At 46.6% G+C, this 13401-nt stretch overlaps 6 protein-coding genes across 6 annotated transcripts; 3 read left to right on the forward strand and 3 right to left on the reverse strand.

The window, feature by feature from the left end:
- Positions 1-248: 248 nt before the first annotated feature.
- N7537_001672 (uncharacterized protein) lies at positions 249-1403 on the forward strand (the record flags this gene model as incomplete). The annotated part of the gene is made up of 1 exon (XM_056892730.1): positions 249-1403. The coding sequence occupies one exon, from the start codon at positions 249-251 to the stop codon at positions 1401-1403; it is 1155 nt and encodes a 384-aa protein (XP_056757725.1).
- A 390-nt stretch (positions 1404-1793) lies between these two features.
- Positions 1794-3365, forward strand: N7537_001673 (glycoside hydrolase family 76 protein; the record flags this gene model as incomplete). The annotated part of the gene is made up of 4 exons (XM_056892731.1): positions 1794-1893; positions 1972-2219; positions 2278-2727; positions 2793-3365. The coding sequence occupies 4 exons, from the start codon at positions 1794-1796 to the stop codon at positions 3363-3365; spliced, it is 1371 nt and encodes a 456-aa protein (XP_056757726.1).
- Positions 3366-4524: 1159 nt separating this feature from the next.
- N7537_001674 (uncharacterized protein) lies at positions 4525-5304 on the reverse strand (the record flags this gene model as incomplete). Its single annotated transcript, XM_056892732.1, has 1 exon — positions 4525-5304. The coding sequence occupies one exon, from the start codon at positions 5302-5304 to the stop codon at positions 4525-4527; it is 780 nt and encodes a 259-aa protein (XP_056757727.1).
- A 1753-nt stretch (positions 5305-7057) lies between these two features.
- N7537_001675 (uncharacterized protein) lies at positions 7058-9937 on the forward strand (the record flags this gene model as incomplete). The annotated part of the gene is made up of 6 exons (XM_056892733.1): positions 7058-7403; positions 7464-8450; positions 8506-8637; positions 8689-8851; positions 9191-9708; positions 9757-9937. The coding sequence occupies exons 1-6, from the start codon at positions 7093-7095 to the stop codon at positions 9935-9937; spliced, it is 2292 nt and encodes a 763-aa protein (XP_056757728.1). The 5' UTR covers positions 7058-7092.
- Positions 9938-10309: 372 nt separating this feature from the next.
- Positions 10310-11392, reverse strand: N7537_001676 (carbon-nitrogen hydrolase family protein; the record flags this gene model as incomplete). Its single annotated transcript, XM_056892734.1, has 3 exons — positions 10310-10677; positions 10728-11167; positions 11223-11392. 3 exons carry the CDS (start codon positions 11390-11392, stop codon positions 10310-10312), a joined length of 978 nt encoding a protein of 325 aa, XP_056757729.1.
- A 417-nt stretch (positions 11393-11809) lies between these two features.
- N7537_001677 (uncharacterized protein) lies at positions 11810-13111 on the reverse strand (the record flags this gene model as incomplete). The annotated part of the gene is made up of 5 exons (XM_056892735.1): positions 11810-12148; positions 12199-12205; positions 12262-12292; positions 12350-12417; positions 12468-13111. 5 exons carry the CDS (start codon positions 13109-13111, stop codon positions 11810-11812), a joined length of 1089 nt encoding a protein of 362 aa, XP_056757730.1.
- Between the last annotated feature and the right edge of the window lie 290 nt (positions 13112-13401).

Here is a 13401-nt window from a genome sequence, read left to right on the forward strand (position 1 = left end):
CTGGCAAGCGACATGAATGTTTCTGTTTCACTAATCAACTTGACTATCACAACATACCTGGTAATGTCCACCGAGCCATGCAGAGAGATGATGAAGCTGAGCATTTGTAGATATTCCAAGGACTCGCTCCTTCTTTCCTTGGTAGCTTTTCAGATATCTATGGACGCCGTCCTGCATATATCATTGCATTTGTCATTTATCTGGGAGCGAATATTGGTCTCGCTTTGCAAAACAACTTTACGGCACTAATGATCCTGCGCTGTATGCAGTCCTCGGGCAGCAGTGGCACGATTGCATTGGGCACTGCTGTCATAGCCGATCTCTCGACTCGCGCCGAGCGAGGAAAGTATACTGGATACGCTGGAATTGGAATGGCACTAGGTCCGACACTTGGACCCGTTATCGGTGGGCTGTTGGACCATTTCCTGGGCTGGCGATCGATATTTTGGTTCCTGGTCATTCTATCGGGTGTTTGCTTTGTTGTCATCCTTGTTGTGTTTCCTGAGACATGTCGAGCCGTCGTGGGAAATGGGTCGGTGCCGCCAGCCTCGTGGAATCGCCCACTGTGGACATTATTCATCCGAACATCACGATTCGACGACCAACAAGGGTTCGCCGATCACTCCACCATTCAGGAACTGAAGAAGCGTCCAAACCCAATTTCAGCTCTTTTGATAGCCACGCAAAAAGAAATGAGGTTGGTTCTATTGTACGGAGCCTTTTTGTACGCAGGGTACATGGCTGTGATTAGCACTTTGTCGACCGAGTTGGCGAGTCGATTTGGATTCAACTCTATCGAAATTGGGCTGTGCTATCTTCCCATGGGCATTGGGACCATAAGCTCGCGCTGGGTAGTTGGCCGACTCTTGGACTGGAACTTCCGCCGCGAGGCACATTTGCAGGGAATGATCATTCACAAGAACCGACAGCAGGAAATTGAACACTTTGATATCGAACGAGCACGCCTGGCGATTACTCTTCCACTGATCTATGTGGCTAGTTTTTGCATTTTAGCTTATGGTTGGGTGATGCAGTATCGAACTTCCCTGGCTGGCCCCCTTGTGATGCTGTTCTTCACTGGTCTTACAACTACAAGTGCATTCAACACCCTGAGTACTTTGGTTGTGGATATCAATTACAAAAGCGCCGCCACCGCTGCCGCAGCAAACAATTTATTTCGCTGCCTTATGGGAGCTGGAGCCGCGGCTATTGCGTCCCCTTTGATCAAATCCATCGGCATTGGATGGACTGCTACATTCATCGCTGGCCTTTGGGTATTGGGAAGTCCTGCTCTATGGATTGTTTACTACCGGGGGTACCGATGGAGAAGGGAACTTACCCACGAGCACGAGGATAAATCTGAAAATTCTTCTCATGATTTGTCAATCCCGCCAAAAAAATGAGCGATCAGACAAAAGATGAAGCCAATCAGGTTGAACATCGGAGGAAGAGACGGGACGATCAAGATCTACTCTATACTCTACATAGTATCTACGATCCTTCGATCAATCTGAAGAAAGCTTGTAAAAGCTTGGCATTTAGCCCCACAACTGGGCTTACACTCCACAATGAAATGAGTTGACGACGCTAGCGCCGAGGATTACGCATGCCCTTCTATATTTAAAAACAATATTATGAACATGAGATTTCCTAGTGTCCATTTCTGGGGGGAGAATATTTTCTTTCGTTCTTTAATGCTTAAGTGACTTCTCTTGAGCACATCAGCCTACACCTATTCTTGATATCTCTCCTTGGTGAAATTTATATGGTTTCCCATTGGTCACCTTGATAAGATGCACTTTCTCGGGGGGTGGTCGCCCTTCAGAGGTGCTGTCGCTGCTCTACTCCTTTCAAGCGTAGCACGCGCAATCGACTTGGATATTAAGGATGAACGTACGTGGCGGGGTTTAGATTCTCCCTTCATGTCAATTACTAGGGGGAACGAGAAGCTAACGTTTGAGTTTACAACAGAGTCGATCAAAGATGCTGCGAGTACGACGACTTACGCTATGATGAAATACTATTACGGCAACGAGACCGGTCAAATCCCTGGAGCCTTTCCAGATAAATGGTGGGAAGGAGCTCCACTTTTCATGGCCCTCTTAGAATACTGGCACTTTACTGGTGACACAACATACAATGAAGAACTAAGTGTTGGATTGCAATGGCAATCAGGCACAGACGGGGACTATATGCCAAGCAACTACAGTTCTTATCTGGTGAGCACTGTCTGAACAATCAACAACACGTTCATATCTAATACCGGTTATCTACCAGGGAAACGACGACCAGATGTTCTGGGGTCTGGCAGCTATGACGGCCGCTGAATACTCATTCCCAGACCGCTCGACTGGATTCTCATGGCTCTCTCTAGCCCAAGGTGTCTTCAATACTCAGATCAAAAGATGGGATACATCCTCCTGTGGCGGTGGTTTACGGTGGCAGATCTGGCCCTACCAGTCTGGCTACGGAATGAAGAATTCTATTTCTAATGGAGGGTTATTTCAGTTATCTGCGCGTCTAGCCCGATACACCGGAGATGAAGTCTATCTCAAGTGGGCGAACAAGATTTGGGATTGGTCTGTCTCATCACCTTTGCTTAGCAACTCAACATGGAATGTTGCTGATTCTACCAATGTTGAGAATGATTGTGCGACCCAGGGAAATGCCCAATGGACGTACAACTATGGTACTTACCTGATGGGGGCAGCGTATATGTACAACTACGTGAGGAATACCCATTTCGAGTTTCGCATTTTCTTTGTTGTGTCAAAGCTAACCCCTCCTTATAGACAAACGGGACTACCAAGTCTCAATGGCTGACGGCAGTAAATGGCCTATTGAACACGACATTCAACAACTTTTTCCTCACCGGTGGAATTATTGAGGACTATTACTGCGAGCCTGCAGAAAACTGCAATAACAACGAGATCCTCTTCAAAGGACTGACTTCCACCTGGTTGTCATTGACTGCTCTGCTTGTTCCATCAACATTTGACAGCATTATCGCGAAGCTCCAAACATCAGCGCAGGCAGCCGCTGCATCATGCACTGGCCACAGCAATGGCACTTGTGGTGTCCGGTGGTACAAGTCTACATGGGACGGGTGGATGGGAATGGAAGAACAGATCAGCGTGACAAAAGTCTTCACGGCAAATTTGATCAATTTTAACAACACTGCTCCGGTGACTTCGACAACTGGTGGAAACAGTACTAGCAACCCAACAGCAGGCGAAAGCGATACTACTGCTTCCAGTCAAACAACGACAGTGACAACCGCTGACAAGGCAGGCGCTGGCATCATGACCGCAGTCTTCGTGGCTGGTTGGATTGGACTCATGGCTTTCATGATACTTGGTGGTTGATTGCGCTATCATGTGTGAGCACATATTTCTTGTCTTTTGTTTATTCCTTCGTTTGGAGTTTTGGTTATCTAGTGCTAAGCGACTAGACATTGTATTATAGTGAATTTAGCATGCGAGAAGTGAAGAAACAAATGTCTCGCGATGCCTGTGTCATAAGGTTGCAGACAACGCACTGACTCAATATTGTGTTTGTATCCACTGGAGCTTTCACTCGATACCATACAAGAATAGTGAGCGGCATTTGCGGCCTTGGCACATCTTTAGAGTCGTCTTCTTTTCAGATATCCCCCCCTATTGGAGTTATAGCTAGACAGAGGCCATATAAACGGCTTGTGCAAGATTAATTCTCCATTTATAAACTTGGATCTAAAATGAACCCACCAGTGGCAGCAAGATTTGGGACGTTGGTCAAACTGATTGACCACTACACCCAGCGAGATATTCAATTCATGGTAAATTGCCAAAGGAAAGAAAGGGGAAAAAAAAGCAATACCACAATCACTACCATTTTCCTGCCCTATAATGGCATCTTCACACGAGATACTTCTCTTTCCTATATTACCCGTTGAACCCCTTCAACACAGTGACTTTGCAAGGATTTTTCATCTTACCCAAACTTGTCACATGAACTAGGTGAAATTTAGGGCTTCGGTTGAGATTCCAGATGATTAACTGCAGTAAGGCTGATTATGAAATATATTTGACGTTGTCTCTGATTCGTTGATCTGATTAGACCTCGTTCTGGATATCATTGGCTCCTCGGTTTCTAACTCCGATGGAAAGCATATGATTCCTTGTACTATTTTTGGTCTCTATGCTGATAACAAGTACTTTTATTCTCATTAATGAAAAAGGAAAAGTGAAATATTATTTCTAAGATATCAATATATGTTTATATGTATTCATTTTAACCTTTTACCAGTGGTCCCAGAAAGATATAAAGTATATTTATCGTTAGGAAATTGTCGAAACACTTATATCTATATATAAGCAGCTTCTATTATATCTGCCTTAGGAGGAAGCTATAGGTGCTACTTTATACCCTAACGTGCAAGATATCCCCCCTCCATCAATGTGATCTCAATCATTTGTTATGAAGGACGACGTAATTTCATGAATTGAAGCTACCTGATTATGAATGGGCGCCGACATCCCAATCTCAAGCTGCTAGCTTAAGACCGGTGATATCCTCGCAAGCTTTAACGACTACCTCCTGCAAATTCTCGTCGGCTGTCACTGCAAGAGGTTCACCGATCTTCCTTTTAGGTTCGAAATATACACCAGTGAGACTTTGATCATAATCACCCTCAGCCAGCATGACATATGTCTCCACACCATCCTCCAGCTTGTCGGTAGCGCCTTGACCTCCAAGCTTGGTAGCCACCCATCCAGGATGCACAGACGTGACTGAAGTGCCATTAAACCTCCTTGCTACCGCATTAGCAAGAAGCATAACATGAAGCTTCGAATCGCAGTATGCTGGGAAATCCTGGAAATCCTTTTCCCCACGTTCAAGCCAGAAAATATCCCTCACGTCGGTCTTGGCTTCTCGGTGTAGGACAGAAGCGATAAAGGTAAGACGCTTAGGTTGTTTAAGGAGACAAGAGAGGATATAGGGTGCAATAACGTTGACAAATACCATAGCTGGCACGCCGGTATCTGGCGTCTTGCGGAACGGGCCGTAAAGCAATCCGGCATTAAGAATGACGGAGTCGAAGACACCAATCTCATTTGCTTCCTCGGCAAGTTTGCGTGTCTCTGCCACGCTTGTCAAGTCTGCAACCAGCACGCCGGCAGCTCCAGGGCATTTTGCTTTGACCTCATCTGCGCGCTCTTGGCTACGCGCATGAAGATAGACGGTGTGGTTACGCTGAACCAGCTGACGGGCAGCCTCAAGCCCAAAGCCATCCGTAGAACCAGTTATCAGGATGCGGACCATTTTGCACAAGTTGACTGATTGAAATGAGAATGGTACACAGAGCTTATTTGAGAGAGTATTGCCCAGACGAGAGGGTGAGAGAAATCACGTCCGTTTCTGTGGTGATAGGAGAGATTTCGAAATGTGTTGAATATTCTCAATGAAAAGGCAATTGAAAACTTGCGAATCTACAGCAAGCGGTAAAGATTGGGGTTCTTAAGCTTAGAAAGCTTTAGAAAGTGGCAGAATAAAGTATTTGGCCCCCGTTGTAATTTCTCACGATCCGATGTGCCGAAGGATTGAGGGGTGATATCCGGTGGATCTCTCCAGCTGGTTCATGGATGACGCAATATACCCGCCCCGTGGGATCCGCCTTTCACCGGCGTAGAACATGGGGTATGGGTCAATTCGCAATGCCTTTGTAAAACAGGCCAAGACTAAGAGACCTTTCAACAGCTCCTTGGCATCTGAATCAATCAAGGCTATTGATTTATTAGTACTAGTTTGTACAGATCCCACATATTGTAATTTGAGAGAACCCTCGACGTGGGGGTAAAGTGGGGGCATATAATTAAAAAGCAAGAGTTTCAAATGAGGTTCATATAAAATTGAGAGCCAGTGGTATAATTTATCACTTTATATCTATGTATTAACTCTAACGTTCGTTGAAATACTAATTCACATAGAACAGCTGGCCAACGCAGAGTTACAGCCCCCTGCATGCTTTTACTTTGTACACATGCAAGACGGGAAATCAAAGTCCTATCGGGCATGTGGGGGCCGATTGCATGGCGTCAAAAACCACTCCCAGAAAAACATTTCTACAACATACACTGATATGCTTCCATTATATTGCCACGTCGACGGACTCGGCCTTATTTTTATATATGTACTCCGTACTAAATGCAATGCATATGCATACTCTATGGTGAGGGGTAACACAGATAGAGAACCTTGGAAGTTTCCCAGTCTTTACGTAATATGGGAAAATGAACGTCTTTTGTCCAATATAATACTATTCACACTTCCCGAATAGGCAGTATGGGGATCATGTGACTGGTATCGGTATGGAGTAGTTATGGGAAAGATGAGATTCGGTAGTCGGAAATCATATATGGATCTTGTGGTAAGACCGCCAGTTATGGTTGTGAAACCAGCGATGAATCCATCGCAACAATTATTTATCATATACGTAGTGAGCGTATCCCGTTATATAATGGAACTGGGTCCCGATCTCCACCCCGACGGCTTCGGCACGGGAAACACGCCCAACCTGTTTCACGGGGTGAGTCGAGATCGGTCTGAGAGCAATTTACAATATAGACATGGTATCATTGCTGATTATTTTCAGCCTGCAAACAAGATGATATTGAAGAGTTTTCGTTGCCTGAGACAAAACTGATAACGGCTATGACCGGTTGTCCTCGGCAGACCACTCCACAGCGACTGTCAGCCACATCTCCGATCCTAGCCGAGCAAGACATGATTTCTAACTGGTCACTGACTTAAACTGCCAGGGCACTGTGACTGGATAGTGGATATTTAAAGCACTTTTAGCCACAGCGGAAAAGTATGGATCTTCTACAGGTGTTTTTTTTGCCCTAGTTGAGGTCGCTTTGCCGCAATCAGGGCCCATTTTACAATGGATCAAGGATTGGGCCGAAGACCGAGAAGACTAGGAAGGGAAAATGTGATCAATGGGCCGACACAAACGGGGACATATACTACGTTGTTTTCCTCGACTAGAGATTTGTATATCCCCACACAAACATCCAGTCTAATCCCCAAACCTTGATATGATAGCATACAATGGAGCATCTCAACCAACACCCAGACAAATATGAGCTAGATATTGACTCCCCCATCGACTCTCGCAGCGATGAATCCGACGACACAATTGAACAAATCAACTCTCTCGAGCTTACCCGTATCAATACCTATCGACTGCAACAGAAAACAACAGTAGGCTCTACGAGAGGGCCTACTCCCCGTGACAGATGGCTTCCTATGGGTGCCAACAAAGAGTATCCGCCTCTACTCCCGGATTCTGAAGACTATGTCGTGGAGTTTGATGGAGCCAATGATCCCTTACATCCATACAACTGGTCTACACCTAGGCGGTATGTCCACTATCATTCCTCCCTCTCGATACCAAGATACATTTGCTAATATCCCAGCAGAATAATGCTAGTTTGCATCCTATGTTATGGTACCTTCGCCGGATCGTTTACCAGCGCTGTCTTCTCGGCAGCTATCTCTGGCTTCAGCAAGGAGTTCAACACAAGCACCGAAATTGGCTCACTTGGAGTGACACTCTATGTTCTTGGATTCGCAGCCGGGCCAACCATCTGGGCGCCAGGATCAGAGCTGATTGGCAGGCGTTGGCCACTATCTCTCGGACTTTTCGGATGTGCCATCTTCACCGTTGCATGTGCAGTTGCCAAAGATATACAGACCATCATGATCTGTCGTTTCTTTGCTGGCCTCTTCTCGGCTAGTCCTATTTCAGTTGTTCCCGCTGTGTTTGCAGACTTGTTCAATAATACACAACGGGGTGTCGTCATGTCAATTTTCTGTATGGCGGTGTTCATCGGGCCCTTTTCGGCACCGTTTGTGGGTGGCTTCATTGCAATGAGCTCTCTGGGTTGGCGGTGGATCATGTATATCTCTGCAATCATGGTGTTTCTGGGGTTTGTTCTCGTCTTTGTCTTCCTTGAGGAGACTTATGCTCCAGTCATCCTGGTCCGCAAGGCAGCTACCCTACGCCGACAAACTCGCAATTGGGGCATCCACGCAAAGCAAGATGAAGTGGAAGTGGATTTGACAGAGCTTCTGCGGAACAACTTTGCCCGACCCGTTGTGATGTTGGTGACAGAGCCCATACTGCTTTTTGTCTCATTGTATATCTCCTTCGTCTATGGTCTCATCTATGCTCTGTTAGGTGCATACCCTGTTGTGTTCGAAGGCGTCTACGGAATGAGTATGGGTGTCGGTGGACTCGCGTTTATCGGCCTCATTATCGGCGAACTTCTTGGTGGCATTTATATCCTCTTGATACAGGGTTCATACAAGGCGAAGCTGGCGGCAAATGGTGATAAGCCTATCCCTGAATGGCGCCTTGGACCAGCGATTATAGGAGCTGTATTCTTTGCGGGGGGAATGTTTTGGTGAGTATCCTTTTTGAAACCTTTATGTTTGGCGTTCGGAGCTAATAACCTGCAGGTTCGGCTGGACCGGATACACTTCATCCATTCACTGGATGGCTCCTGTAGCTTCAGGGCTCCTCACCGGCGCGGGGATCTTTTTGATCTTCTTGCAGTGTTTCAATTATATCGTTGACTGCTATCCTTCCTTGTACGTTGCCTTGTCTTGCCTGTGAAACCGAGTGACTAACCCAATTGACAGGGCTGCATCCACTATCGCCGCGAACACCATCTTACGATCGGCTATTGGCTGCTCGTTCCCGCTTTTCTCCCGGCAAATGATGGAGAACCTCGGAGTCCAATGGGCGGGCACAATGCTTGGATGTATCGCAATCGTGATGATTCCTATTCCTGTTCTGTTCAAGGTATACGGTCCATGGCTGCGAGAGAGAAGTAAATTGGCATGCTCGCCGGTTTATGATATTGAAAAGAAACGTTATGATGTTTAATAGATATGAATTCATGTAAAAAGTCAATATACCCCAATGTTATTTTTCAGATTAGATCGAGCACACCTCCATCCTCCAGTAGAAAATATATTCATCGTCTTGTTTGTCCGGCCGCTTTTGTTTGTCGCTCCAAAAATGACGTCACCCTGCGAATCAACCAGCCGATCGATAGATCGATCGATCGGAGTGCACCTGAGCAGTTCGCAGTTCGCAGTTTGCGATAATCCCACAATCTATCTAACACCCGTCGACTAGTCTCGTCTGCCAACACAATCCCGCTTTATGATGGAATACCCTACCAATAAACAAATAATTTTCGGCCCTGATTGGGACATCAGTCGCTGGACCGCCTCTGACGACCGCGTCCGTGGTGGATCGTCCGTGTCAAATCTCGAGCCGACAGCGGAAGGGGTACTTTTTCACGGCAATCTCGACATTGAGACACTTGGTGGTGCCGGTTTTGCCTCACAACGCACGGTCGGAAACGAACAAGTCTGGGACCTCACCGGACACGACGGTTTTGAGCTGCATATTGTTCCGTTAGACGGAAATCGATATACTTTCTCACTCACAGACGAAATCCCACAACGGAGGCCAGATGGTCGTGAACAAAGTGCTCTTGTCTGGGAATACGATTTTTGCGCTAGTGAGACAGGGCGCGTAGTGCGCCTGTCATGGAAGGATCTGAAGCCGACATATCGGGGGAAGCCTGTAGAAGATGCCAGGCTATTGGACTTGTCGCACATAAGGAGGTTTCGGATCATGATTCGGAGGTAAGTTTGATATTAAGAGAGAGCAGAAAATGGGTGCTAATTTTGTAGTTTCTTTGGGGCACAACAAGGCAATTTTAGCTTAAACATTCAATCCATGGGAGTATTCCGCGAGAGCTACCCTGATAATCCTACTGTCACGAAGGAGTTCATTGGCCGTGGCGACGAGCAAACGGAACTGAAAGAAACTCGAGAGAAGAAAAGCTGGCTCCCGAATTGTTGCCCATCCTGACCTCATCGTCGTTTCAAATACAAAATAAATGACCCCGAAAGAATTGCACCATCAAACTCCTGCGCATATTGGCACGCCATTAATTCAACTCTGATTGAGATTTGCACCCAATGAGTCTTGCCTCATTAGCTTCTCGCTCTGAGTTGTCATCATTCTATGGTTAAGTCGAATAAAAACGAACAAGACCAAAAAAGGTGCCGTGCTGAACAAAGCAGTGCTGGTGAAAATTCTACTCCCGCTCGGGGTGGCTATGCTCTACTATATATACGCCCTAGAGTAATGTATTAATATCCTAGCCTAGGATATACAAAAACTTGAACTCTCTAATCAATTTCCTGTGTGATCGATGGCATTATACATATATTATAACTACTACTCCGCGGTTGTCTCAGCTGTCTCCGTATCAACCTGAACCATCTTTTTCACTTTGTTGCAGATATTAAGCGACATAAGATCCGGGCGGCTGTAGTGACCCGTAGCATCTGCAAAAATCTTAGTCGCCACGATTTGGTTCATGTCAAGGTCTGCATAGATTATGCCCTCGGTGGTGCTATCAAGAGGTTCAGTCAACCTCCTCCCGTCGGGACCAAAGACCACAGAGCTACCTCCTCCCGGAGAAGACATCAAGAGCCCCCCACTCGTGTTCATTGCATTTACTCCCTTTTCACTCATTACGGCTGTGCAATGGAGAACGAAGCTCTGTGACTCAGCGGCATATGTCTGTGACAAACTGTGACAGCCTAAAAAGTACGTCAACGTGCGAATTGGGAGCACAGGATGTATTGATTACCTTCAGCGGACATAGACCAGAGATCAGCCTTCCCAGTATGAGGAGTCAAGCTAGGCCATGCAGAGACGTGAATATCTTCTCTCTGAGATATCATGAAATATTTCAACAGCGGCTGGATGTGCTCCCAGCAAGAGAGCGCTCCAACACGCCCAAAGGGAAGCTCCACAACACTGGAGAAACATTCTCCGGAGGCATCTCCAAAAATGGTGCGCTCCATATGGGTAGCCTTCATCTTTCGGCGGTGTGACTTGATCTCTCCGTCGCCACCAATCATTACTTGGGCGATATAGATAGAGTTGCTGTCATTCTCCGAAAAGCCCAGTGAGACTGCAATCGAATGGCTTTTTGCACATGCTTGAATTCGGGTCATCTCTGGGGAATTGAGGGTAATGGAGTTCTTGATGTATGCCACATTTAACTCGACATCGAGAAGCCGGCTCCTGGGGCGAGTTGCTCGTTATTAAGGAGTATTGTAAAAGTTTTGACTGAACTTACCAGATCCAACATGGATATCCAGGAATCCAGCACTCTGGAAAGGCAATCAATCTAGCGCCATTCTGGGCAGCCTCTGCGATGAGGTTGCAGGTCTTCACCACGCCAGCGGTTAGATCTAACCACTCTGGTTCGGCCTGAGTGACTGCTACACGAATCGTTTTTGATGACATTGTGACAAATAACGTTTTAATCTAGCAAAAAATAAGTATAAATTGAAAATACAAGTTCACGGCATCTTTATATTTTTTTTTCCTTCTCTTTTTGGCCCCCTCATTCTCCAATCCTGCAGAGCGAAAACCCCGCATTTAGGACCTTTTCCGCCATTTATATAATAGCACGTAGTTTTGAAAGCGGGCAAGGTGGTGTGCGAATATATCGAGGACATCTAACTCCAAACTTCGGTTTGAATGTGAATAGCGTATGAAGTGTTCCTCGTTGTTGACTTATGTATGCTGTTGACTTATCGATTACGCCGTATAGGTCGTGAATTCTTCCGACAGAATTTGTGTATGCTAAGTAGGTACACCGCGTAAGATCATTTCTCGCAAATTGTCTTTCTTTCTTCTTTGTTCTTCTTCTTTTTTTTTTCAAAATCCCCGAAAGGGATTCAATCGTGGGAAATGTGGGTTCCCCTCGTTCTCCTGCCGAGGCTCCTGAAACACGTGGACCTCTGTGGTCTTCTGTATTCCGACGTGCTCCAATATTTTGTCCTGGCTAGAACGACGGCTGTCCTCCCGTTCTACTTGCGGCTCGGTGTGGGTGGCAAACAACGAAGCATCTGGGACACGACGGACAAGAGGGATTGGCTTCTGTCGAGGGGCAGACTCTGTGCGCGTGTAGGCCGAAGTCTTACGGGAGCGCTGCAGCACCACTGAGTAGGACTGTCGGAGGGTAGGCAATGATGCGCAGATGATTATAATGTACATCTAATTATCTTCATGAGCTAGAGTTACTTGGATAATGCGGGAGAACTTACCTCGATCCTAGATTTCATTAACACTCGTTAGCAATTTAAAGGAAGAAATGATAGAAAACTTACGTGTACCACATAGTGATGTCAGCCCACGAATCTATATGTAATTAGGAGGCGTGCGCAATAATATACATAAGAGCTGAGGGTTACTCACAGGTGATGTCGGAATGGGCAGGAAGGTTCTTCAGCAGAATGCATTTGACCAGCGTGGCCGCCGCCGCACTATTCAGTTAGCCTAACGTCTCCGACACATGATGAGAAGAGTGAGGTACAAGATACCGGCTCCCATGACGGAGATGATTGCAATCTTCATCTTAAAGGCGAGTTGGACATGCCAAAAGATATAAGCCGGGAAAACAGCGAGGGCTAAATCGTTGAATGCGTTGAAGGCCGCCTGAGATGTCCCGGCAACCAACTGAAAGTTGAGACTGAAGCAGGAGCCATCCACCTTCGGGTTCCAGATACGCTCTGTGGGTCGGCAAAATCCAATGATGGCCACGATGGCCAACACATTCCACGCTATTGACACCGCCATCATGATATATAGGAACCATCGCCGCGGTGCAGATGCAGATTGTCCCATGAGCCGGAGCAGGAAGATAGTCACACTCATCTTACCAGTTGTGGTGCTGACAACAGAGAAGTTCGGTGCTATAACTGTGTACTTGATCGCCTGAAGTTTCTGATACGCATTTGGAATGTCGCTCAAATGGCGTCCCAGTCCGTAAGAAATGCCAACTTGAACCAAAGACGAGCATACTATAGCGTTTGCTAGCGACAAAGCGATGAAAAAGTCATCCCAGCCAGCTCGTCGCAGAGCAACCACACGTGTGTACAACCGCACACCAACAACCGCTAGGGCAACACCGCCCAAGGACCATGACACTGCCGTGATATTGACACCACGCTCGCTCATTGTGTTATGCCGACTTTTCGGCCAGCGCCATCACCACTTGAAGGCCTTAAAAGGGGAAAGGGAATAGAACCCTGATACGACGACCATGATGACCACAAAGCATGCCCCTTATTTGTGAATGGCCATATTGGTAAAATCCTGCTTTGGCGCACGACAGGGTATTGAGACATACTGAGAATTCCATCCCTGTCACTGATATGTCGCCCCATAGTTGAGCCAGTGAGAAATTTCTATTGGCTCACAAGAAGAAATGAGGGTCTTGGTAGCGCGGTCCGAGTCCGGAAGTCAAC

The sequence above is a fragment of the Penicillium hordei genome, assembly GCF_028827395.1.
Source record: "Penicillium hordei strain IBT 12815 chromosome Unknown utg000001l_segment0_segment0, whole genome shotgun sequence".
Lineage (NCBI taxonomy): Eukaryota > Fungi > Ascomycota > Eurotiomycetes > Eurotiales > Aspergillaceae > Penicillium > Penicillium hordei.